The sequence below is a fragment of the Xenopus tropicalis genome, chromosome 8, assembly GCF_000004195.4.
Source record: "Xenopus tropicalis strain Nigerian chromosome 8, UCB_Xtro_10.0, whole genome shotgun sequence".
NCBI classification, from domain to species: Eukaryota; Metazoa; Chordata; class Amphibia; order Anura; family Pipidae; genus Xenopus; species Xenopus tropicalis.
In genome coordinates, this window is record NC_030684.2 from 29,130,049 (window position 1) to 29,156,916 (window position 26,868).

The following is a 26,868-nucleotide window of genomic DNA, read 5'->3' on the forward strand; positions in this document are numbered from 1 at the left end:
TTCTTTCTCTAGTTTTTAACTTTATTCCATTTTTGTGTAGGGGCCCACCAAGTCTACCAGTTAGAACTTTACGTTGCCTCATAAACACAGCAATTCTACAAACTAGTTTTCTTCCAGGGTTCGTTCTACTTGGGAAAAACTATAATTTGTATAATGTGTACTCTTTTATTATGTTTATGTGAAATTGACTCCACTAAACAAGGGAGAGCCCCAACCAGCCCTACAACAACACATTTGTGGCGATTCACAAAACTTTTTTTTGACAGTACGACGTAGTTAAGAAACCGGAAGTTGTCATTGCCGAGGCTCCTGCTCAGACTCCGGCGCCGGAAGCGGCATTTTTCTGAACTGGGAAATATGGCGACAGTGACTGTGCGTTCTGCTCCGCTCGGAGGTTTTGATTTCAGCAACTGCAGGAGGTGAGCTTGGAAGCGGGGAAGAAGAATTACGGGAGTAAATATAGTGATGCAGTTGTAGGGTATTGACGTGGCGATATAAGAATGGAAGTGCGGTGTTAGAGGGAGAGGGATTTAGCAATGGCTGCGGGAACGAGTTACTTAATAGGCGCATAAAGAGAATAGCGTTGTAGGGTAAAGCCTTAATAATGTCAGTAACTTGTATCTGTCATTCTAACTTCCTGGAATGTGTAGAATTAGTGAGTTGTATTCAGGGTAACAATGCCTGCCATAGGGGGAAAGGGTCAGTGTTACTGTCTGGCCATCATGGATGCTGGTACCTTTACTTCTTTCCAACTAAGGTAAAAAAAAAAAATTGCCATCAGACTATATGCAGGGACCATGCATAGCTCTAAGAGACACTAAGGGGCATATTTATTATGCTGTGCAAAATGAATTCGCTGAAAAAACGGAGTAAAAAGCCGATTTTACGCCATTTTTACATGGCGAAGCATGGCGAATTTTCTCGCCGTTTTTTAAACAGCATAATAAATATGCCCCTAAATAAATGTTTGGTGGTGTTGGACTGGCCTGCCTGGGTACTGGCTGTTTTCCCGGGGGGTGCTGGCCTTTGTGGGCCATTTGCATTTTTTTGGAACACAGAGAATTAACTCTTTTCTACCTTTTCCAGGTTCTGCTTATGTTTTCATTTATTCGTGAGGTGGCCATAGACGTAGCGATTTTCGATCTTCATGCAACAAAGATCGTTCTCACCCTCCACTGACGTTCAGAGCTGAATCGTCCCATATGGATGTAGAAACAATAGGAATTCTACCTTCCCCTGCTGATTCAGCCCTGAAGGTAGATTTTGATCAGGCGCCTTCAATGGCGCCCGAGCAAAATCTTTTAAAGGAAAGGCTAAGTCACTTGGGGGTGTTAGGCAGGTTGCACAGTAGAGTGAAAAGCCGACTTCTCTGTTAAAGTTCGGCTTTTTCACTCTACTGCGCATGCGCGCGCAAGCGAACAGGAAGGAGGAAGCGCTACAGGTACCCCGGGCTTGTGCTGTTCTCTCTGAGCAGGGGCACCAGTCCAGGGTAAAAGGTTGGCGATTTAAGTCACTTGGGGGTGCCTAACATTTTGGCACCTCCAAGTGACTTTGCCTTTCCTTCTCCTTTAACCCGGCCGATCGTCGAGTCGACCGTTATCCGCAGCCTTTTGCAATATCGACCGCCATACGCGCACCGAATATTTTACGAAACCTCATCGGTTCATGCCAGCTTTAGGAGTCAGAAAGATAGGAAAGAGTTTGTTTAGGAGTTTATGATGAGGTCAGGGAATTGAATAAGACCAAATGTATTGCCACTGATGAACAGGAGAATCCAGTGAGCCAGTTAATTATACAGAGCTGGCAGGGGGAGTTTTTCTAAATAATTTGCACAGTGTAAATTGGAGAGCGAGAGTTAATAGATTCCTCAAACAATGAAATAGACTGAGTGGTAAACAGCATAGGGATGTCTGTCTCTTTGTCTGTGCTATCCTCTACAGTCTATCTCCACTGTATTGCTATGCGCCCTTACACAGATCTTACTAGCGGTAATGCAAGAGTACAGCTGCCACATCGAATTCGTTTTGAATGTCTTCTTGAAAGCAGCCACTCTGCTTTCTTTGATATCGCTATTTATAAAATATTTCCCATAGTCTTAAGTAAACTGGCATCTAGTAGGCAAAACAGTGCCTTCAGCGTGAAATTAATGTTAATTTTCAACTATGTATTTCTTAAAGAAAAAGGAAAGGCTAAGTCACTTGGGGGTGCCAAAATGTTAGGCCCCCCCCAGTTACTTTAATTGCTTACCTTTTACCCCGGGCTGGTGCCCCTGTTAAGAGAAAACCGCACCAGCTCGGGGTACCTGCAGTGAGCGTCCCCTCTTCGCGTGCTTGCACATGTGTAGTAGAGGGGCATGCTGAACTTTAACAAAGAAGTCGGCTTTTCTTGTTAAATTGGTAAAATCGTTATTGTAGTCGAGTTTGCTGCATGCAGTGTATATGTCTGTAAAGGTTTTCATTCATCCAAGCCCAGTTTCTTTAGACTTATCACTGTAGCATATGTAAAACTAAGTATTAAAGGGTTCAACATTTCTTCTTTTTACAGAAATACCCTCTTGACCAATGAATTTACTCAGAAAGGGCACAAGCTACCCGCAGCTCGCAAAACAGGGACCACAATTGCTGGAATAGTGTTTAAGGTATAATTTTGATTTTTGGGTCTCTGGATAATACAACTATACCTACAATATCACAACGGTGATTAACTGCTTGCACCATTGGCCAGTGTTATGTTTAAAGGCATACATATAATGTATTTTATATTCCTGGAATTGTATGTGCTTAGTGTTGGTGACCATAGATTCATTTTGCTTGTTGACTGTGTAGTGTATATCTGCTTGTAGGCTAGCTAACAATGGGGGCTTTATAAAGTGTATGTAGGGTTGGATATAACTGAGAAGAGCTTTTTTTAGCCAGCTTGCAGAGAGCCTGATTTGCCCATTAATGAGATGAGGTTTCTAGTTTATAAAACTCAAGATTAAAGGTATGGTGCCATTTCCCTAATTAAAAACAACTAAAAGCAGAAAAGGAGCAGGTTGCTACACTAATATATGATGCTCCATAAATTAAAGTACAATCCAAAGTGCAATGCTTTATTTAATAGCACAGGCTTTAAGTATGTGTGCAAATATTAAAGGAGAAGGAAAGGCTAAGTCACTTGGGGGTGCCAAAATGTTAAGCACCCCCAAGTGACTTAGATCGCTTCCCTTGTACCCTGGGCTGGTGCCCCTGTTAGGAGAAAAAAGCACCAGCCCAGGGTACCTGTAGAAAGCGCTTCCTCCTTCCTCTCTCTTCTCCGGGCGAAATCCGTCGGCCGGCACATGCGCAGTAGAGTAAAAAGCCGACTTTGTTTTTTAAGTTCGTCTTTTCACTCTACTGCGCATGCGCGCGGCGCTACAGGAAGGAGGAAGCGATCGCTGCTACCCCGGGCTGGTGCTGTTCTCTCCGTACAGGGGCACCAGCCCGGGGTATGAGGTGAGCGATCTAAGTCACTTGGGGTTGCCTAACATTTTGGCACCCCCAAGTGACTTAGCCTTTCCTTCTCCTTTAATGTACACATAGATTATAGAATACAGGTATAGGACCCATTATCCAGAATGCTCGGGGCCAAAGGTATTCCGGATAAGGGGTCTTTTCGTAATTTGGATCTCCATACCTTAAGTCTACTAAAGAATCAATAAAACGTTAATTAAACCCAATAGGATTGTTTCGCATCCAATAAGGATTATTTATATCTTAGTTGGGATCAATTTCAAGGTACTGTTTTATTACTACAGAGAAACAGGAAAAAAAGTTTTAAAATTCTGAATTATTTGATTAAAATGGAGCCTATGGGAGACGGGCATTCCTTAATTTGGAGCTTTCTGGATAAGGGATCCCATACCTGTACCAAAAATAATGTACAAGCTTTAAGTAAACTGGTGTCATAGTGCTGAAACAGAAAATAGAAAAGTCAAGCAATTTTGCAATAAAGGTGGAATAAGTTCTGACAGGATTTCTCGTTTATTTATTTTTATTCACTGATCCTTAATGCTTGCTTGTGATTTTTTTTCTAATCTGTCCTACATAATTGAAGGCTAGAGGTAAAGTATGTCTTTGTTTATTTTTCTGTTATATTGCTAGGATGGAGTTATACTTGGAGCTGACACAAGAGCAACAGAAGGAATGATTGTTGCTGATAAGAACTGCTCAAAGATCCACTATATAGCTCCAAATGTCTAGTAAGTAAATCCCTGTGGTATCATACTTCTTAGCTTGTAAAGCTACACCGGCTGAGAGAGGCTGCTGACTTCAGTCTGTACCTTATTGGCCCATGTTCCAGAATGCAAAATGACAACTGGACTAACCAATATAATTGAAAAATGGACAGATATACCTCGAACATGTGAAATAAGAGGTAATTGTTCCACATTGTCTTAAAATTTGAACAGTACCGAGTTACACTACAGTTGACTACAAAATAACAAACCCAACAAAAAATTGTCACCAACAATGAATATGCAAATTAGGGTTCATTGTTTTGTGGAGGGTGTGTTATGCACAAAATCCAAAAATTACTGATTTATTGCATCTCAAATTTTGAATGTATTATGAAAGTGGCATCCATTGGTTCTTAAAAACCTCCAATCTTACTGTTTGTGCCTAATCACACATTGAGGAGTTATTTTGGCATTATATGAGTTATAATTACTTATTTGTCATTGCCTAAATTACATACATGTTTGTAGTGTCCAGAGAGATTTTTAATATAATTTATGATTTGGCCTTGTTTTAGTCATCCTCCCACAAAGCTTTATTCAGTAGTCGCTGGTCAGTTGGCGCATCTATGTAGATTTGTTGTCCTACAAGTGGATCGTTTTGAAACCATTTCTAAATGGCTAACATGGTAATTTAATATATCATTTTAGTTAAAGAATGACTGAATGATGGAAAGTGGTTTGAAGTTGAAAAAAAAAATAAGCATGTTAATGCTTAATTACATATTGTATGTTTTACTTTTTACAGTTGCTGTGGTGCTGGGACTGCAGCTGATACAGAAATGACAACGCAGATGATCTCTTCCAACATGGAGCTACATTCTCTGTCCACGGGACGTTTATCCAGGGTAGCAACTGCCAACCGAATGCTGAAGCAGATGCTATTTAGGTATTGCAGGGTAGAAAGCATTTTATGGAAATACTAATTAAATGGATAATGTCATATATATTTTTGCATAACCCTTTATGCAGGCTTAAAGGTGAAGCCAGTGGTTGGTACAGTATATTGTCGGCTGTTAAGAGTAATGCCTGTTGTTAAGAAAACCACTTTAAATTAACTTTTTCTCTTTTTCGGGACCCAGAGTCCAATATACATGCACATATTAAGCACCTCCCCTTGATCCACTGCTTGATAGTCAATATGTTTGTAAACATTAAAGCACGGGTAGAAGCAGGGAGCTGTGCCCTTGGGAATATACCACTGGCTGCTTGCCAGAGACTGAGAAGTGCTATCATTTACATGCATCAAATCAACTTTGTAGAATCATATGGTGTAGTTCATTTTAAACAGACAAGCACAACAGGCAGTTTCCTGGGTCACTGATGATGTGTAGGACTCCCATGAGACCAAGGTGTCATTGTTGAGATTGAAATCAAACAGATTGTGCTACCCTTATGCAAGTCTTTCTGCATTAAGTTCTCCTCTTGCCACACATAGAATGAAGGGGGGGGGGGTTGTTGAGCTAGAGTTTAATGGAAAACCTAGTAACAGTAGACAGAGCAGTGGGGTCATGGTGGAGGAGTGAGGGGCAACCATACAGTTTACCAGCTAAGGAGCTTTCACTGTTACAAAGGAAACAGCCTAATGTTAACCTTAGATCTAACTCTCTGTTACCTCATGTAGATATTAGAAGGAGAAGTAGTAATCTCCACTGCATGCTGGCTAATGCGCGGAGCTTGTCAGGTAAATTAGGGGAGCTGGAGGCAATTGCATGTAATGAAAATTAGGATTTAATTGGTATCACTGAGACCTGGTGGGATGAAACATGACTGGGCTGTGAATTTAAATGATTACACCCTTTTTAGGTGCGACAGAGGGATTAAAAAGGGTGGAGGGGTTTGCCTTTATGTAAAGTCAGATTTAAAGCCACATGCTAAAGAAATTACCAGGGACAGCAAAAGGGAGGGTATGGAATCCCGTTTGATAGAGATTTCAGCAGGGCTAAAGGTTACAAAGAAAATTATCATTGGTGTATGCTATAACCCAACCTGTATAGGTGAGGAGGATGTGGCCCAGCTACTATGGTCAAGTTGTTATTATGGGGGACTTTAATTATCCATACATTGAGTGGACTAAGGGGATGAGAAATGGTATCAGGAAAAGCTAGTAGGTTTGTAAATATGCTAAATGATAATGTTTTATTTGAGGCATGATTCTCTTTTGGATCTGGTGATATCTAATAATACTGAACTCCTCTATAACATTTGTGTGGGTGAGCAATTAGGGAACAGTGATCATAACATGGTCTCCTTTGAGATAATGCTGCAGAGACAGCTCTATAAGGAAGTAACTAAAACGCTGAATTTTAAGTGTGCAGACTTTGCCAGTATAAGGGCATCTCTGCAATGTGTCAACTGAAGGTTTTTCACAGGGTTAAACACAGGGAAAATGGGATATCTTTAAAACATTGCTTTGCAAGTATACAGGTCCGTATATTCCCTTTGTAAACAAGGGGAAAGGCATCGCAAAGCAAAACCTATATAGTTGAATAAAAGTGTTGTGTCAAGGTTAACTAGGATGGCAGAAACTTTCACCAGGTACAAGGAAGCAAATAAAGCATCAAAAAAGCTATCAGGCAAGCTAAAATAGAGATGGAAGGGTTATTGAAGCTAGGAGTAAAAGAAATCCAAAATTAATCAAGAACAGCTGGGGCCCTTATTATCACAGGGGGGGTCAGTTGGTTGATGAGAACAGGGAAAAAAACGAAATTGTGAACGTATTTTTCATCTGTTTGTGCAAAATTGAATAACCGGCATCACATCTGAAAGGTTTTAATGCCAGTATTTAAAACATTAACTATTGGCATTTGGCGACTGTGGATTGCTTACACATTTCTCTTTCCCTAAGGGCTTATAGTCATGAGTATTTCTTTCTGCGTTTCCATGTGGTGTATTCCTCTGCGTTCCACTGAAGGAAAGCACAGGAAGGAACGCATCCTGTTCCTCATAATGTAAGCAGCATGCTCATGTTATTTTTACAGGTATGGGACCTGTTATCCAGAATTCTTAGGACCTGGAGTTTTCCGGATAATGGACATTTCCATAATTTGGGCCTTCATACCTTAAGTCTACTAAAAAATCATTTTACATTAATTAAACCCAATAGGATAGTTTTACCTCCAATATGGATTAATTAATCATTTTTTAACATTAGAATGATTTAGTTATAATGGAGTCTATGGGAGATGGCTTTCCTTTAATTTGGAACTTTCTGGAAAACGGGTTTTCACGTATAGTGGATCCCATACCTGTAGTAAGATTGGAAGCAGTCTAATAAACCAGGTATATTAAGGCTATTTTTGACAACTATTAGGCATTCACTACCTTTGTATATTCTTATCAGTGTGGTTTTTGAGTTATTTAGATCATCAGTTCTCCAGTTTGAAAATATAAAAATTTAAGACTAGCTGAAAAGTTGGTAAGCATGAGACCTATAAAGCAGTAAAGGTGTAGTTCATCTTTAGAAAATTAATTAGTCTATTATATAATGTCCTGTTCTTTGCAATTCTTCAGCTGACCATTCTATTAATTTCTATGCATGCTGCAGGCTGTGTTGGTAATTTTTTGGTGGTACTGGTATAGGATCCATTATCTAGAATGCTCGGGACCAAGGGTTTTCCAGATAAGGGGTCTTTCTGTAATTTAGATCTTCATACCTTAAGTCTACAAAAAAATCAATAACAAATTAAACCCAACAGGATTGTTTTGCATCCAGTAAGGATCAAATACAAGAAACTGTTTTATTTTTATAGAGAAAAAGGAAATCAATTTTAAAAATCTGAATTATTTGATTAAAATGAAGTCTATGGGAGACGGGCTTTCCGTAATTCAGAGCTTTCTGGATAATGGATCCCATACCCGTATAGGAACTGCTGATTTATTATGGTCTGGTTTTAATAGAACTGTATGGTGCAGATCTTAGGGGCATTTATGGTTTGGAAGACAGTCTGCCTTTTTTTTCATTTTGTACACTTCCTTCCTTATCTAAGGAACCGCTGCAGATCTAGGTGTTTTAGAGCAGGGAGATCTGTGGCTAATTCCATGTATACAGCGCTGCCAGCTTTTGACTGTGCCGTGTTCATGAGGGGAGTGCAGAGGGGCAAATAAATGCTCCTGCTTGCCCCCTAATTTGCACATCATTGGAACCTTGTACTTATGCTTTCCCTATTGCAGTTTGTAAGGACACTTGTGCTGCACTGGAGTGCAACCAGTTCTGGAAAAGAAGTGCTCCCTAAATAAGCACTAAGGGGCGCTCCTGCACTTCTTTCTCAGAGCTAAGTAAATGATCCCTTTTGTCTTAGGTTAATGCCACACGTAGATTACTAAGCGTATTCTCTGCAAGCCGAAAAACACTTGCAGAGAATACGCTCCTACCTGTGCCTGCACCCAGAAGCATTGTATGTGCTCGGTTCCAGACACATGTTTGTGATATCCTCCGAAAGTGTTACAGTTTTTGGCAGATATCTGGTACAGCTGCCTGCACCCAAGCGTATTCAATGCTATCGGGGGCAGGCACATGTAGGAGGATTTCCAAGTGTACGTAGCGTATTCTCTGCAAACATTTTTTGCCTTGCTGAGAATTCGCTACTTGTGTTATTAACCTTAAGCTCCCTTTGCATTTCTTCAGTATTTTGTTTATACTATAATTGCATACTGCATGCTATAGGTTACTTACCATCTGGCCATGCATCTAAATTGGTCACTAATAGAACAATGTAGCATAAGGCCTGGTCAAACTAGATCAGAACAGCATTGATTAGAATAGCACTTGTTGTTGCCTCCTCATCCAAGGATCACAGCAATTCTGTCCAGCTTTTGTAGATGTAGTATAGGCACAACAGCAGCCATAAACGTTCCTATATTGGGTGCCAAATTGGCAATTTATTGGCACTCGTTTAAAGTGAGATCAGTGGCCTTTCGAAAATGTTTATCTGATTGGAGCTCTGTCTCACATGGCCCATAAACTATTATTATTATTGATATATCAGGAAGGTTAAAAAAAAAATCACCACCGTGATGGCTATATTGGGCAAAGTTCTACTCGTTTATAGACCCTAGTGATCTTTTAGGGCAGTGCTGTCCAACTTCTGTGGTGCAGAGGGCCGTAATTTCTCTAGCATACATAGTGGAGGGCCACTAATGGAAGCCAGTTTTGACCACTCACTTTTTAAACTGCACCCATTTCAAACCACACCCATGTTATCACAAGAGCTTTTGAGACCATGCTAACATTAATAATGGTAGCGCAGCAAAAAACCTAATGGTTGGTGCTCACTGCAGGGATATCAACAATCATTCATATGTGAAAGAATTATATTATGTCATATTAAGATACACCCTTAAATCCAAATGCCGCCGCCTCCTCCTCTGTGGATAGCACAGCAACCCCTAGCACATACATACATGCCTTAGGGACCATATAATGACTTTTTCCAAATGCTAACAAACTCCCAGAACAAACCCCTGCCAGGTTCACTTCCCACAGGTAGCATAGTGCAGGCTGAGTATGGCACACACAGGCAGTACTCTGCCTGCCCTATGCTGCCTGTGTGTGCTATATTCTGCCTGCACTTAGCTGCCTATGTGTGCCATGCTCTGTCTGCCCTATGCTGCCTGTGTGTCCCATACGCACAGGCAGCATAGGGCAGGCAGTACATACATACAGTATGCACATGCGTGTGATTGTAAAATTGGGGGAAGTTCCACTGCTGCAAAGTTACACGAACACGCGTGAGTAGATTGAAAAGCCGAAGTTTAACAAAAAAGTTGGCTTTTCATTCTGCTGCGCATGCACCGGCCCAGAGATTTTGCCGACAGAAGGAAACACTCGCTGCAGCTACCCCAGGCTGGTGCGGTTTTCTCCTATCAGGGGCACCAGCCCGGGGTAAAAGGTAAGAGATTAAATTCATTGAGGGTTGCCTAACATTTTGGCACCCCCAGGTGACTTAGCCTTTTCTTCTCCTTTAAATTAACTTTTATTATGATGTAGGCATATTCTGAGAAAATTTTCAATTGGTCTAAATTGTTTGATTTGTATAGTTTGTGCATTATTTAGCTGTTTGTTCAGCATTTCTCCAGTTTGAAATTTTAGCAGCTATCTGGTTGCCTTGTCTTATGCACCCTAGCAACCACGCAGTGGATTCAACGAGAGATGGGAATATGAGTAGGAGAGCGCCTGCATAAAAAATATATGTAATAGGAAGTTACAATAACAATAAAACTGTAGCCTCACAAAGAAATAGTTTTTGGCTGCTGGGGTTAGTGAACCCTGTTTGAAAGCTGGCAAGAGGCAGAACAGGAAAGCAAAGGGAATTCAAAATCTATAACATATACACATTGAAGACCAATTGCAACGTTGCTAGGAATTGGGTATTGTATTCTATAATAAAAGTGAAGGTAAAAGTAAATAATCCCTTTAAAGGGGAAAGAAAGGTAAGCTTTATCAAAAAAGGTCTATGTAAATACAGCCATAAGCACTCGCAGAAAAGCTGCACTGAGTTCTCTATCAAAAGAAACACAGGATTTCTTGTCTTTTGTATATACATAGACCTTTCTGATAAAGCTTACTTAGTTTTTATTTTTCTCCTTTACAATATCCCATGGTGTGGGTGATATGATCTGGGAGAGTCATTCATTAGCAGGGAGGTAATAGTGGTTAACAAAAAACGCACGTCCTTAAAGTTCAGTCGTTCCTATCTAGTTTGCATCTGTTACATACACTCTTGATTGAAAGCTTGTATTAAAGAAAACCAATGGCTAGCTTACCTCTTCTAATAGTTTTCAAACCAGATAAAAAAAAAAACTTTGGGGGCAGTTGATTTTAACACTTGAAACCAAATGTTGCATCACACATTACCTAAGTACAGGTATAGGACCTGTTATCCTGAAACTTGTTATGCAGAAAGCTCCAAATAACGGGAAGGCCATCTCCCATAGACTCCATTTGAATCAAATATTTCCAATTTTTTAATATGAAGTCTCTGTAAAACAAGTACATTGGTAATTGATCCCAAATAAGATATAATTTAATCCTTATTTGAAACAAAACAATACTTTTTTAGCAGGCTTAAGCCATGTTGACCAAATAAAGACCTCTTATTCAAGCATTCTGGATAACAGGTCCCACACCTGTACAATTTTTATATAAGCATTTTTCATAGTACCAAGCATATTTACTCAGTGTATTAAAGGTGTAGAAGATGGAAGCCCTGATTATGATTTCCTTAGTCCCCATACTAAGCGTACATTGGATAAAAATGTAGCTCTATGATATTAACGCAGCAAGCCACACATACCATGATGCTTTCATATACATGCTCTTTTCAAAGAGAGGTAACAAATCTTTAATAAACCAGTGCTTAGTGTTCTCTACTTCAACAATATTTGTTTCTGTTACTGTAAATGTGAATGGTGAGCCTTTAAGATTATACTAAAAAAAAAAAATGACAGAGAAATGTAAAAAGGGCACGTATATAACATTCCATAGCACCAAGGTATATTGACCATGGTCTGGGAACCTGTTTTTCCCATCCATAAGGTATATAAACCACAGCCAGGGAGTGTGGTTCTAGACTCCACAGTGGTATACATTCCAGTGTCATGTGTTTCTATAACCCTTGGGCAGATATGTGACAACATTTGGGAGGCGTGGCTTAACACAGACATATATAAACTATAGTCTTGAAAACTTTCTTTAGCAGCAATTGTATTAAAGTACTATGCATAATTTTCTGGGAATCCTATATTTTCCCTAAAAATCGTATGATTCTCTGCTGTCTAAGGAGCCAATAAGAGTAAAAAAAAAAAAAAAAAAAAGTATCATACCCTCGGAATTGGGTCTTAGTACAGGTATGGGACCTGTTATCCAGAATGCTTGGGGCCTGGGGTTTTCCGGATAAAGGGATCTTTCTGTGATTTGGATCTCCATTACTTAAATTGCTAAAAATCATTTAAATATTGAATAAACCCAATAGGATTGTTTTGCCTCCAATAAGGATTAATTACATCTTAGTTGCGATCTAGTACAAGGTACTGTTTAATCATCACAGAGAAAAAGGAAATAATATTTTAAAATTAGAATTATTTGCTTATAATGGAATTCGGAACTTTCTGGATAACTGGTTTCCGGATAAGGGGTCCTATACCTGTGTTGTCATTCTGTATATAAGATACTTGTGCATAGGGTTTAATTACATTACATTAATAGTGTTCAGCTTTTCTCCTACACTAGCTACTAAGGATGATGGGAGTTATAGTTTGATAATAGCTAAAAGACTGCAAGCTGAGCTTGCCACCCCCTTCGCAGTTACATGCGGCAGTAGCTTCCGAAGTGTTCAAAGGGAGCTGAAATGCAAGCCATGCGTATTCTTTTTAGTGACAACCCCTAACATTTCTATTTTCCTGGCGTCTGTCTTATCATCAGCTGTTGTTCCAAAGCTCCACTTTGCTGGAATTTAGTAGCATTGTCTGTATTTGAGATTGAATTGCTTCTCATTGTGTTCATTTGTCTGACAAGGCAAAGTAAGCAGGGGGAAAGGCTCTGCATGGCAGCTCCAGCATGAAATATTTATATGCAGTGTAACAGAGGAGCAGTTTAATTCTGCAAGGAATGTTCAGCCGCTCTAGGCAGGCACCACACATCTCCGCTTGAAACAGATGAGTGTACATCATTTTAAAGATATAAGGAAGGGAGATCAGGGGATTTGCCTCTGGCTTAGTGTCAAATATCCAACTTTCGCAATTCACTTCCTTTGGATACTTTGTTTTTAGTGAGTTTGAAAGAGTGTCAAGCAGAAAAGTGCTTTGTACTATTTAAATTATGAGATTAAGACAAAGCTGCTATCTCGTTTAGTTGAATCCGCTGTTGGGAGATCAACCCTTTTGCTGCCACAAGTGCAAGCTGCACTATACTAAGACATATTCATGTAAGTTTTACAGTGTATAAGGTGTCCACAGTTGGAATAGTTTACAGATGCAAAATATGTAGGTCATAACTGAGGTTGTTTGGGGTTTAAGATTCGTTTTATTCTATTTAGAATATTTCATAGGAAGCGAGCCCACTTTAAAGTCAACAGTAGAATTCAACATAAGAAATGTCTGTTGTTGCAGCATCTGAAAATATTGTATTTTGCTTGTAGGTATCAAGGTTATATTGGTGCTGCGCTGGTACTGGGTGGAGTGGACTGTACTGGGCCCCATCTGTACAGCATTTACCCTCATGGATCCACTGACAAGCTTCCCTACGTTACTATGGGTGAGTAACATTCTTCCCCGCTTTAAAGACAATTCTTTTTATACATATTATATTGCTGGCTTCTATTAGGCATAGGCATAATTGCAAAATTATTGAATTTTTTTTTTTAGACCTTCTTTAGTAGAGAAGGTACACTGATGCCCCCACAACGCTACTTATAAGTTAAATAAGCAAGACAGGCAGCCGATATTTATTATAATGTGACTACTAGGGTCCAAAGATAGTAATCCCGCCAGTCCAATGTTTTACTGAGTGAATTATATTTACTTGATAAATAATCACCCTTTTCACTCTTTCATACATTTTTCTGTTGCAGTATTTTAACAAAGATCAATCCATGTCTTTATATTTGATATCAAAGTATGTGCTTACCAGTTTGCCAGTCATTGATTGACAGTGGGTACAATAACTTTGGATTTTGCAAAAGGTGTACACCCCCTTTAATTTTGTAAGTTAGTTAGCCTGTTCTATTTTGGCTCTTACACCTTAGTTTGTTAATCATGTAATTAAGGGAATCAAAAAGTTCTCTTGCCTGCCTAGTTCTTCTGATGGTAATGAGTTGACGATTCATTAAACTGCAGTTTTAATTTTGTATCAATTATTATTTCTATGTTATCTGTATATTTTATTTATGCATCTTTCTACTGTACACTTTTTAATAACTTTATTATTAAAATGTGGAGCATTATTATTTTAACTTTTTACATTTGCCTCGCATGTGCTGTTTTTTATGTCCACTAGATGGCACCACTACATAATAAATAGTTACCATTCTGTTTACAACATGTAATATGTTAAATACATTAGAGATCTACACATTTGTACCTGCCTACCCACAACCTGTACTGTAACCGCCATAAAACACAATTGATTTCATCATAAACATGGGAAATACATGGTCTGAGAATACATTTTTACCATTTTCATGTGACCAATGTGAGACATGTTCATCAAAAACACACTAATTCGGTATATTATGCTGCAGAATCTACAATAAGTTCTATTGGTATTCTATCTGGTATTATTATTTGTATTATATCATTAAGTCTGTGGATGAATAGCAAGCAATATCTAATAGTAGTTTGGTGCTTGATTACTGACAATACTGAAGTATTGCAGCTTGGTATTAGGCTTTTTGGTTGCCGACTGAATTTTAGTAAGTGACGTGTACGCTATGGGTCTTTTAATATAGGACACCTGCTACTTTAAAGTACAGGTATGGGATCTATTATCTAGAATGTTTGGGACCTGGGATTTTTCAGATAAGGTATCTTTCTGTGCTTTGAATCTACATTCCTTAAGTCTACTAAAAAATTATTTCAACATGAAATAAACCCAATATTTTCCACCAATAATGATCATTTAGATCTTAGCTGGTATCAAATACAAGGTACTGTTTTATTATTACAGGGAAAAAAATAATTTTTAAAAATTTGAGTATATGCTTATAATGGAGTCTATAGAGGATGGCCTTCCCATCATTTGGAGCTTTCTGTAACTGGTTTGCACATAACAGATCCCATACCTGTATATGTCTGCCAGTAGGTAATTTGACATAGGGAGATGTAAGAATAAATTTTTAGTAATTTTTATAGTAATTTACTGGTTATTCTTATGCAAAGAGACTAATAGATTATATTGACAGTACATGTACTAAACTTTTATATTTATAAATGTAACGCTTCCTTTTGAAAAACATAAACAGAGGTCTCTCTTTACTCCTACATATATTTTCTGTAACACGGTGTTGTTTAAACAGATAATTAGGCTGTTTGGGTATAGTGAAATTGCAGTGTAAGGCTCTGAAATGATGGAATGATGTGTGGCATTGTATAATATGCTGAAGTCTGCAAGGTGTCTTGTCATTAATGAGCAAGATTTCCTAATTAGTTTTCTGGGCTTTATTTATTTATTTATTTTTACCCACAGTGGTTTTCTAAAATGCATATTTTTTATATTGAAAGTATTTATAGTAGTTTCTACCATATCTGAAGAAGATTTGTTTTAGCAACACAGGTGTGTCTAGAGTCACTTTAAAGATAAATTTACAGGTAGGGGACCTGTTACCCAAAATGCTCAGGACTTTGGGTTTTCCAGATAAGGGGTCTTTCGGTGATTTTGATCTCCATACTTTGTCTACTAAAAAATCATTTAAATCTCAAATAAATCCAATAGAATTGTTTTGCCCGCAATAAGGATTAATTATATCTTAGTTGGGATCAGTTATAAGGTGCTGTTTTATTACTGCAGAGAAAAAGGTTTGAAGTTGGTTTAACTGAACGAGGAAGAGACAAATGATGCATTTGGCTGAGACAAAGCAGGTTCTGCAGCCAGGATTTAACGGAGACTCTGTAGAAGCTAGGGAAACCCAAGGAGGCATTAAAACATCCATTTCTTAACATTATACAAGTAGAAAACATGTCAAGGTTTTTTTTAGCTCTTTTAGGCATTTAATCTAAGAGAAATAAGTAACCATTGAAGAGACAGAGTCAGAGAAGAGGTAGAATAGTGGGATGGACAGATGTGTAGGGGCATCTCTAAAGGACTGCAATTAAGAGACTGCAATTAACTCAAGGTGTGTGTTCCCACACACATTAGTGTTTCTAAGGTGCAGTTTAAGTTTCTGGTTTGCAGCTATGTTGAAAACACCACCAATAGGTGCATCAAAATTCAACATACCAACAGTACTTCATTCAAATTGTGGAATATACCTCTAGGCCATACACATATTAATGGGCCATTCTTGCATTATGTACTGCCATATTAAGCTTAGGGTGTTCGGATCTAAAAACTTTTTAAGATGATTTTGAAATAAGACAAGTGTCTACAAAGGTAAACCTTTATTCTAATGTCCAGGTGACACAAGGAAAGGCATTAGTTTTGTGACATTAATCATCGTTAACTGATGATATGCTACAAAGGTCAGTACCAGCAATGTTGCCTCTGTGTTTCTTGGTTCTCTTCACATTAATGGAAAAGATGCATGGTCTCAGAGCAGCCATGGCCACTGGCCTTGTTCCCATTGGCAGTGGGTCTGGGTCTGCACGTGTACTAATCTAAAGAATATGCCTCCATACATGGCATGCTATGATGACCTACCCTGTATTGAACCATAATCTATACCTTGTCGAAATCCATTTTCCTTATATTCCTAATGCCCTTCTGTTTCCTCTTGCCAAAAAGACCATAATTGCTTTGTAAATAGTTAGTGGGCTCTGCAAAATATGCAATAATAAACTGTGATACAAATGAAACTTTATTTTATTGAAGTTCTTGTCCCTTAAAAAGGTAGCCAATGTAGATCTTATTTTCATCACAACGGATTCCAGCCGAAGCCAGACTGCCGCTGTAAGCCCTGTACATAAATTGTACATAATTGATGGTTAGGCTTGCCATATTTCAAAGGGATGTGCCCCTTCAGAGTCACCCAGGAAATGAATAGTGAGTGAGCGGGTCTCGCAAAAACAGTTTTGTACGTTATTATGAAATAATAACTGACACCGGAGTCCATTTGCTGATAGAAAGCTTTCTTATTTCTCACAAGGGGTTTAAGAGATACTCCATGCTTACTCAGGAGTGAAAGCATCAAATTAAACTGTTTGTGCTGACAAAGAGGAAATTTGGATTTCCGCAAACGAGGCAAGATTGTGTGATTGCTCTGCCTGTCTGTGTGCACTCACTGCCCAGGCCTCGTAATGAAATGCATGCATATAATTAAAGACACTTGAAGTGTGCAGCTTGGCGAGATGTGTGCCGTCAGTCTCCAGCGGCCGCTGGCTTTCCCTGGACACGGCGTGTGTTTTTATATTCATAAATCAGCTCCTCATGCATTGGCAGCACAGGTCCCATAGAGGAGAAGAGGTGCACCGGGAGAACAGGCCTCACGGCCAAGAACAGGATTGAAAAATGATCCTAACTGATGGGGGCTCCCCAGATTTACTGCTGGAAGGAGCAGCAAATTAAATAGCAATGAGAGTGCGTGAAAAAGCACCCCTCTCTGCAGATCTGACACAGACAGATGAGAAGGTTCATGGAGAGTGACTCCACCTTGTACTGCGACTAAGAGGTCCCGCTGCTGCTACAGAGAGGCTACTATCTGCCCTGGTCTTTTGTCAGAATTACAAGAATCCATCCTTTGTTTAACCCCAGTGAGTCAGAAGGTTAAAGCTCCAGCGAAAAGATCATACTAGTCTGGCCAATGTGACCCTTATGGCACTGTTATTTAAAAAATGTGCCTTTCTTATAATTGCATTGCTTTACAGCAACAGTCCCCTGACTGGAGCCCTTTACTGCACATAAATCTATCTATCAATCTCTTGCTGTAATCTGGCTAGTAGTTCTGCCATGGCGCTTAGTTAAAGCTCACTGTGGGCCAACTTGGTGTCCAAATAAGACTGCACCATCAGAGAAACACTTTCATACCACAGGCAGCTTTCAGAGAGGTTGCTCTTCATACAGTTTCCTAATTATTGTACATTTTATTCAGACTAAATGTAACTTCATAAGGATTTAATGCAGACCAAACACAGGCAGGTGTTATGGATGGATCAACCCTTGTGGCAGTAATCTGAATATAATCTGCCTGGTATAGAGTGTCTGCTTCCCCTCGGTATGAAAGTAGCACATCTACCAGGACAACAAGGGCAATTCACCATGGGTAGACTGGAGAGACAATACACTCGCCAAATGGAGTTATATGGAGTGTGACTATGAATTTAAAGTTAGAATGATATTATGACTTACATTAACATTGCATAATGGTATTTTGCCCTTAGCTCAAGTAGAAGTAAAGGAAAAGTGAATGGTAGTAATATATTTAAAAATATGACACTGCTGTAAAGTGAATAGCAGGTGAAATAGTGGAAAATGCACAAGTCATAAAGTGCCAGTGATGGCTGCCTTTATTTGGGGGGCCTGGGGGCAGGGGTTTGCAGAGCTTCATTATTTTTATCCCGTGGCCCTTCAGCTGTTGGTGAACTTGCGTGGCTGAAAGATGAGCAACCTTGTCAACATACTTGGCTTCCCTTCCTGAAGCAAGTAAGAGCCTTCTGCTGGATGAACTAAAAATTAGGCAGGACTTATTTGGACAAAAGGAGGAATTTAAAGACATTGGTATGAAAACACTGTAAGGAGCAATACAACATTGCCAGGTGCTATCAGAAAATAACCTCTACTTCGTTAGATACTGCTGGAATTGGGTGTTGGGGTGGGAGAACTTTGTATTGTTCAGTGCTATGTACCTGTACTACTCTTTCAGAACCAAGCTAAATCTACTGTATGAGAGTTCCAGCCAATTCCATATTTGTGTGTCGTAGAGCTGAGCAATTGATTTGTGAGTCAAAAATCTTTCACCCACACCAACCCTTATCAGTCCTCACGCAACAAAAGACTGTCCTGGCCCTCAGTGCTTCAGGAATATTCATCCCTTTGCCCAACCTGCCTATGTCTGATATAGCCAAAGGGGGTGAGAAGGGAGCACATATATAATTAAAGTGACACACATAAAAGATTGGGAAAGGGCAGGGAAGTTTGGAGAGGGCTAGTCCACTGCAGAGGCAATCAGTTGGCCAGTCCTCGGCTGACCCTCACACCACTAGTGTGCAATTTCCATAGTAAATATATTGCATTCAGTTGTCCAGACATGTGGCTTTGTGTCTAGCCAAACAAAATCTGATCCCTTATTAGAATCTGAATCCTGCAAAAAGTGCTAGTGTTTAAATCCTGAACCAAATCCTTATTATCTACACAAACCATATTTTGCACAGCAATCCTTATACAGGAGACCTGCTATAGACAGACCTCACCAGCTAAGGAGGCTTATTGCTTCTGACTTGGTCATCTTTTTGAGGCACTTCATATTCTGAAATCATCTCTCCTTATAAAATAAAATCTAGGGTTGTGCTTTATAGCTTCCCCACACATAAACAAATTGTCATCATAGTCCAGATGGCAAACAAAGAGTTAACGGTGAGATTTTTTTTTTTATTTTATTTTATTACTTTCTATGTAAAAATAAATTCTGAAGCAAAATACATTTAAATCCCAAAGGTCTCCCTCACTCGGCCCAGAATAACTAACACTCCCTATAATGGACTCTCATTGCCCAGTGCCTGTAAGACAAGCCATCGCCTGGTACCCAGTTAAAACCTGCCCCGGCCTTATCAGTGATGTATGAGCTTCTGTAAGGGTAACCGCTGCGATATCCTGTAACAGCAGTATCTGTCATTCATTGGGATTACCACGCTCATTGATTTGTGTCTGTAAATCCGCAGTTCCTACCCTTTAAATTTGATCTCTAATTGGGCCTCCTTAAATGGTTCAGACCCGGCTAGTGTGTATATCCTCACAGCGCTGTCACCGGCAGCATCTCTCCTTCCATTATACATTCCGCAGATTTGATGGAATCAGCAGGACTCCTCATTTGAAACAGTTTAATCGCCTCCTCTATCCTCCCGTTAAACCATTGAGGTGGTCAAGCGATGTACACAAATCATATTTAATGGAAAATATAGCTCTCTCTGTGACCCAGCTAAATAGATAGAGCTATGCAAAACAAGTTAAAAAGTAATAAATGCCAAAGGGATCTTTTAATTGGAATAAAAAATTAGACCCAACTTTATTTTCTGGCGCGTGCAGCTGCATTCCGGTTCATTGTCAAGGGTGTCTACACATGATTCCTTTTTATTATCCTCCCTTTTTTTCCTAAAGGATTAACATGACAAGCTGGAAATTTTTGATTGTCTCCAGCACAAAAGTAGTTCAGCACAAGCTGCTTTAAATGCACTGCTCTAATCCAGCATGGAAAAGTAGTGCCGATTTTTGAATAATCCTGTATATTAGTGGCTCTCAATCTGTTGGGTTGGCACGTAGTGGGCACAAAGTAGGGGCTAGTGGGCGCTAACCTGTCACTTTGGGTGAAATTTGAAGGTACTTATTTGTTCTCAAATACTGATCTGATGGAAACCCAGCTTGAGAGGCAATTAGGGACTTATTTACTGCCCTGTATATATGTAGATATCTTTAACCTTGTTAGGAGCCACAGCAGGCCCTGGCCAAATATTTGAATCCCAGAAAGGGGGCCTTGAACCAAAAAGCATTGCTGTAGATAGAATTTGGTGGATTTTGTTCTAATTACAGTGGCAGTTCCTTTTTAAGATGGATGACTCTTAGTAAGCGGTGCATTATAGGTCACCCACTAAATATCTGTGAGCATGTCATGGCGAGTTCTGAAGGGTAACACAACTGTGAATCAGAGTTTCATTGCTCCTGACTTATGGTCAGAAGCCTGTGCTGAAATAAGGCTTTCGCTGAGTAAAAGACTTATATTACAGGCATGGTAACCTTTAAACTCGGAACCCATTATCCAGAATGCTCCAAATTACTCCATATGCTCCGTTATAAGCAAATAAATCTAATTTTTAAAAATGATTTCCTTTTTCTCAGTAATAATAAAGCAGCACCTTGTACTTGATAGTAACTAAGCTGCATGAATCCATATTGGGGGCAAAACAATCCAGTTGGGTTTGTTTCATGTTTAAATGGTTTGTAGCAAATGTTAAGGTATGGTGATCTGAATTACGGAAAGATTCCCCAGGTCCTAAGCATCCCGGATAATAGATCCTATGCATGTATTAGAAAATTAGTTGCCTGTATCTCTGAGGTCCAATATATATATATTTTTTTTGTTTTTTTTAACATAAAATGACAGAACAAATCTGAGTACTGGTAGTCAACTCTTATTAAACAAAACATTAAAAAATGTTGGATAAGGGTTTCTGGTATAAAATGTTACCCAACGATTACTGTGAGTGGAAACTGTTAGTAATGGGTGTATGTTTGTTTGCAGGCTCTGGTTCGCTGGCTGCCATGGCTGTTTTTGAGGATCGCTACAAACCTGACATGGAGGTACGTAGATTGTTGAACCAGTTTAGCTCTTTGGGGATAGATGTCTTGCTGTTCTGTGGTAGCAATGTTGTTAAACTATGCCTTTTAAGGGACAGTATACACCTAATTACACCTTTACTAAAAATTAGCACAAACAAACCTCTCCCTTCTCTAAAGCTGGCCATACACGTGGCGATCTGACGATGTTTCGTGCGACCATCGGTCGCACGAAACATCGTCAGATCCGCCACACACCATTCAGGGCTGAATCGGCAGGTAAGGAGGTAGAAACAATAGGATTTCTACCTCCTTCTGCCGATTCAGCGCTGAAGGGAGATTTTGGTCAGGCGCCTTCTATGGCGCCCGATCAAAATTTTCAAACTGGTCCGTTCGGCGAGTCGGCCGATATCAGCAGCTTCCTGCGATATCGGTCAACTCGCCGACGTACCATACACGCACCGAATATCGTACGAAACAAGGTTTCGTACGATATTATCGGTGCATGTATGGCCACCTTAAGCAAAGCCTTTGAGCAGATCATTATCAGGGGTTTCTCAGTGGCCTGGTAATTACTTTTATCAGCTCATTTGAAGTTGTTTGGGTCCAGAGGTGCCAGGAGGTACTAAAGGGAAACTGCTTTCCTATTCTTTTTAGTACCAGAAATAACAGAGATTGTAGATATTTCCTTATTAAAACAACAGACATAATGTGTGTTCAGCACAAGCCCAATTCATTCAGCTCATTTTTAAAAGCAATTTATGCTGTCCCTTTAAAAAAGAGTGTTGTTGACTAATGAATAGTACAGAGGAACTTGTATTATCTGGCTGTAAGACGGGCGGTGGTAAAAGTGACATTGTGCATCTGCCTTACAGAGACCCAGTTTATATCGACAACATAAATTAGCAGTCGTATGAGCAATAGCTACTGCTCAGCTTCCCATCATGAAGACAAGCTGTCATGCATACTATTTGCAATCAATACGGCTCAATACTTGAATTCATCCTCCTGAAAAGGTTGCAGTGGGACAGGCTACTAATGGTTGGTGGTAGCTGGAAGAAGTTTTCCGGACACGCATTTTTGGGCTATTTACCTATTGTAGCTGCCATTGAGCCGTGCTTCAATGAGCCTCTTGTATAAGTCATTCGGCGCGCTGCTGTGGGCAATCCGTTACAATTTGCTTTTGCATTGACAGCCAGATGGGGAAACCCAGAGCAATGGGAGCTCACTGACTGAGCTCCAGGTTGATAATGTGGTTGGTTTACAAATCTGTTTTATAAATAGGGGGAGGGAAAGCCAACAATCCCATGCGATGCCCTGCAGAACAGTAGGCATGGGGCCTTGACTGCTTGCTATTTATACAGCACAATTTTAAAGAAACACTATCTTCCCATGTTCTCATTGCTCTTTTAAAGGATCCAATGTTTTAAAAACCACAGATATTTCTGACTAACGTCTTAATCTTGATGGAACTTTAAAGACTTAATATTAAATGTGCAGATTTTTGGAATTTGAGGAAAACAGGTAATTTGTTGTACACTTCACCATTCGCCTTTTAGGTGGTTTACTCCTGTTAAACAGTAGTTTGAGAACAGCGTTCTTCTGGGGGAAAAAATAGATTTTCCTTCCTAAAACAAAAATCTAAAGCAAAGGTGTCTTCTTTTTCTGGCTAAATAATGCCAATTTGTGTATCTAAAGGGCTAGAGGTTTGTTCAGAGTGCATGCCTGATCAATGGTGCTCCGTATAGAAAGAGTGCAGGGGGAATTCTTCTCCACCCACCGTGCAACAGTACCCAGCAATATTACCTTGCTTTATATTATATGTGAACATTTACCTATGTATTGCACTGACCACAATACAATCATAATTAAGGGACTGTTCACCTTGAAATTAACTTTATTCTACATGGACCCAGCAGCCAGGCAGTAGTTTGTATGACAAACTGGAAGACAGACAGTACGATATACATAGCGACATACTTTACACAGGCTAACTTTAAAGCCTACATTATGCTTAACGTATATTAAAATGGCAGTTTACCATATTATTGTGTGTGTAATTATTTCAAGTACAGGTATGGGCAGGCAGGCACTCTTGTGTTTTAGCTTTTCTCAAGCCTATGAGTCCTTGTGTATCTTGATCCCTTAGTTATGATGGCTGGCTTCTAATGTTACTTCAATGTGTTCTGTTGGATAAGACTGTACTTACTTTTCTTAATGGGGGATTTGGTGGGGTGTATTTTGACAATGAGCAGGGTAATGAATAATGAGTAAGTAGACAACAGAATGTATAAGTATACATTATTCTGTTGTATCTATACATATATGTGGATGGATTGTTTTTTTTTCCCCCTTAGCCTTTCAGAGAAAATAGATTTGAGTATATCTGTAGCCCAAGGGTTAATTCCTATTTTACTTGAGTAGGCTGCTTCCTCTGACTGATTACATGGTAGCTGCGCTAGTTGTCTATCTATTATTGACCCTTTAGCCAGTTGTTTTCCATCTTTCCTGTTGGTACTATTGGATAATTGTAGGATTGATTGGGTAGTTGATGACCCAATATCTCTACATGGGGCCTCTGGCAATAATACAGTGCTATGCTAAGTTGTAGGGAGATGTTCCTTTCTTGACTAGCCTAGCACAGTGATTTGGTCAGCAGACAGACACAGCCTATGCAGGAAGTCTTTTGATTGGATAGGGATTTAAGCCCTAGGCCAGCACTCTTGCCGAAGTTTTTGAACTGTGCAGCAGCTGACAGAGAAAGAAAAGCTTTAAAATCCTTATTTTCTCCTACATTACTGTGCTTTGTGCACATTTAATTTTTTTTACATCTTGGACAAATATGGTTGATTAGATCCTGTCTCCAAAAGAGTAGGGTTTGGCTTCACATCTTGTAACCAATGTGGTTGTAAGTCGAGATATCAATGGGGGCTTGATATGCATTCAACTTTTAGTGCACCTTGAACCCAAAACCCAAGAAATGTAAACCTAATACACGTGTACATTGCAAGATGGATTGAGATACATTGAGAGCAGTGTTATTGTATTTCCCATGCTCCCAGACCACCTACCCCCTATTAATTAACCTTCCCTGGGACCCACTGTCCCATTAAACAGGCACAGACCAGTGGTTGTCTTTATATACACTATAAGCTGGGAAGTCATTAAAGCCACAATAATTATAAGAAAAGGAATGAACTCTGCTGTGTAGCTTTGTTTGCATCCAGCCAATACTTGCCCCTTGTTTTGTCTCTATGATGCCTTCTTCTGGCCTCAGCATTAAAGGCAACTGACAGGCTCGTTCTGATGGAACCCACCACAAAACTCAAGCTTGCATGCCAGACATGGCTGTCACGCATCAGCATTGGCTAGAATATTAATATGGATTGCCTTAATTAAACGTCGCTTCTCTGACACCCTTGAAATTGATTGAGGCTAATTAAAGTGCAGCAAATCTGATTCATGTGCAGTTTGATATGTTTGGAAAGACGTGTATAGTGGAATCCTTCCCAGTTCCTGCTTCCCACCATGTAACTTGGTACAGGTTTGCTTGCCTCCATGAACTTGGTACCTGAGCAAACAGATGCAGGCTTATTTGCATTTAGTTGTTATGCGCAGGGTGACCAAGGAGGCACATCGGCGCCGCCGCATGCAGGAGAATAAACCCCCTTGAAGATTATGGTTCATTAAAACGGGGAGAAGATTAATATTTTCCCTGTCAAGATCAATACGGCTTCTCCTGCACTAATTGTCACAAAAGCGCACGGCGGCGAGTGAAGGATGGCAGCGTGTGCGGGACTAGATCACAAGGACGCTATTCAAAGGAAGCCCGTCCTGCACCCCCTGGTATCGACTTGCAAATTAGCAGCTGGATTCTAATTAAACAAGCCTAATGAAAGCAGGATTTGAATACTGCAGAAGAATAAAGAAAGACAATTCTTTCTCTTGCCCTCAGTTATGCTATATTCAGGGGCCGGGCAGCACCGCTTGCATTACATATGTGCTATTAGCATTTCAGCCTATTTGGCAGCATCCAAGGCAAAGCACAAGGCTCGCATAGGCACTTGGGCTGCATTACATTTCAGCTTATCTCGCTGGCTCCGGATCAGATCACTTTAGATTTCCAGTCCTTGGGCCCGAACAGTTTAGTGCAGATGTCTTAATAGAACCCTGAGAGTGCTTCCTTCTGCCAATCCACCGGGCAAACAATGAATATTTTATATTGCTTGCGTTATAAATATTTAGGAAGGGATGCTGTCTAGTGCCCAGGTCTGTGGCTAAAATGCTGCTGGCCGGGTTCCATGTTGCCTACTATTGGCAAGTTGTATACAACTGACTATTCTATTCATTCTAAGGTGCTCTGGCCAAAGAGTTAGGTTTGTTTCCAACATGGCAGGGCATCTTTTGGAACAGGTCCACTAATTTCTACCCTGTTTCCCCCATTGCCATCCCTCTCTCCTGCCTTGGATTTGGAGCCGAGAGCTGCCAAACACAGAGAGGAGGAAATCTGGGGTGGCAGCTGCTGTGCCCTACAGTTACATCGCAATACTTTGAAGACGTTTCAACTTAAAGGAGCTACGTGGCTGATGGCTTAGCCAATTTCTGCCGTTGTGGCAGCTCTGGATTTATTCCTTTTGAAGATGAGCTGCTTTAGCCTCTGCACTGTGTGTGTGTGTGTGTGTGTGTGTATATACACACATATATATTATATATATGTATGTATGTATATAGATAGAGAGCTGTGGGGAGAAAATATATATTCAATCCTTTTATTTTATACATATATATAATTTTCTCCCCATAGCTTTAGCCCATCTCGTATGTAAGTAGCACATACTTTGTCAATGCCAAGTGTGACAAGCCTTCCTCCAGATAGGCCCAGCCCAGTAGTCTTCGCTGCAATGATAGATGGCGAAGAGCACAAGTGCCACTTTCCCAGACTGATTTATGGAGTCGTATTTCCCCGAGAAGCGAGTGGTGGGCCTCTGGAGGAACACTTATAGATTGCCAAAGACCGGAGCTGCTTCACTTCTGAAGGCCCCGTAGTCGTTTAAAAGCTCTGATGCTGCGCAGCTGACATCCGCTGCCGAGCTGGAATCATTTGTCTTGTGGGCAGCTATAGATCTAACCCCAGCAAAGTCTCCCAGGCCGGCCTGTGCGCTGATTTACATGCTCAAATCCACACGCTTTTTTTTTGGCTTTCTTTAAAATTGTCACCGGAGGCCCCCGCTGCCTTCCTTTAACTCGGAGTAACCGTTTCATCCCTGGAACCGGTTCCGCGCATCACGCTGTGTAGCTTTAGCCTTTTGGGAACTTTCTCGTTTATTTATGTTGGCCGCGGCACGCTGGTTGGCATAAATGAATGGTTAATGTCTGCACCGCTAACCTGAATTTACATCCCTTTTTAATAAGAAAGATAAAGTGCTGATTAATTCAGTATAGAACTCAATTGCAAAGTGAGCGCCTCTCTGTAGGGATC

General features: G+C 40.0%; 1 protein-coding gene across 1 annotated transcript in view; it reads left to right on the forward strand.

Annotated features, from left to right (window-relative positions):
• The first annotated feature begins 277 nt into the window (after positions 1-277).
• psmb7 (proteasome (prosome, macropain) subunit, beta type, 7) overlaps positions 278-26,868 on the forward strand; it is a 32,388-nt gene continuing 5,797 nt past the window's right edge. Inside the window, exons 1-6 of the mRNA XM_002938748.4 lie at positions 278-419; positions 2,545-2,638; positions 4,122-4,219; positions 5,004-5,144; positions 13,393-13,508; positions 21,355-21,413. Of these exons, the coding sequence (XP_002938794.1) occupies positions 358-419; positions 2,545-2,638; positions 4,122-4,219; positions 5,004-5,144; positions 13,393-13,508; positions 21,355-21,413 (570 nt within the window). The 5' untranslated portion in view covers positions 278-357. The remainder of the gene's footprint in view (positions 420-2,544; positions 2,639-4,121; positions 4,220-5,003; positions 5,145-13,392; positions 13,509-21,354; positions 21,414-26,868) is intronic.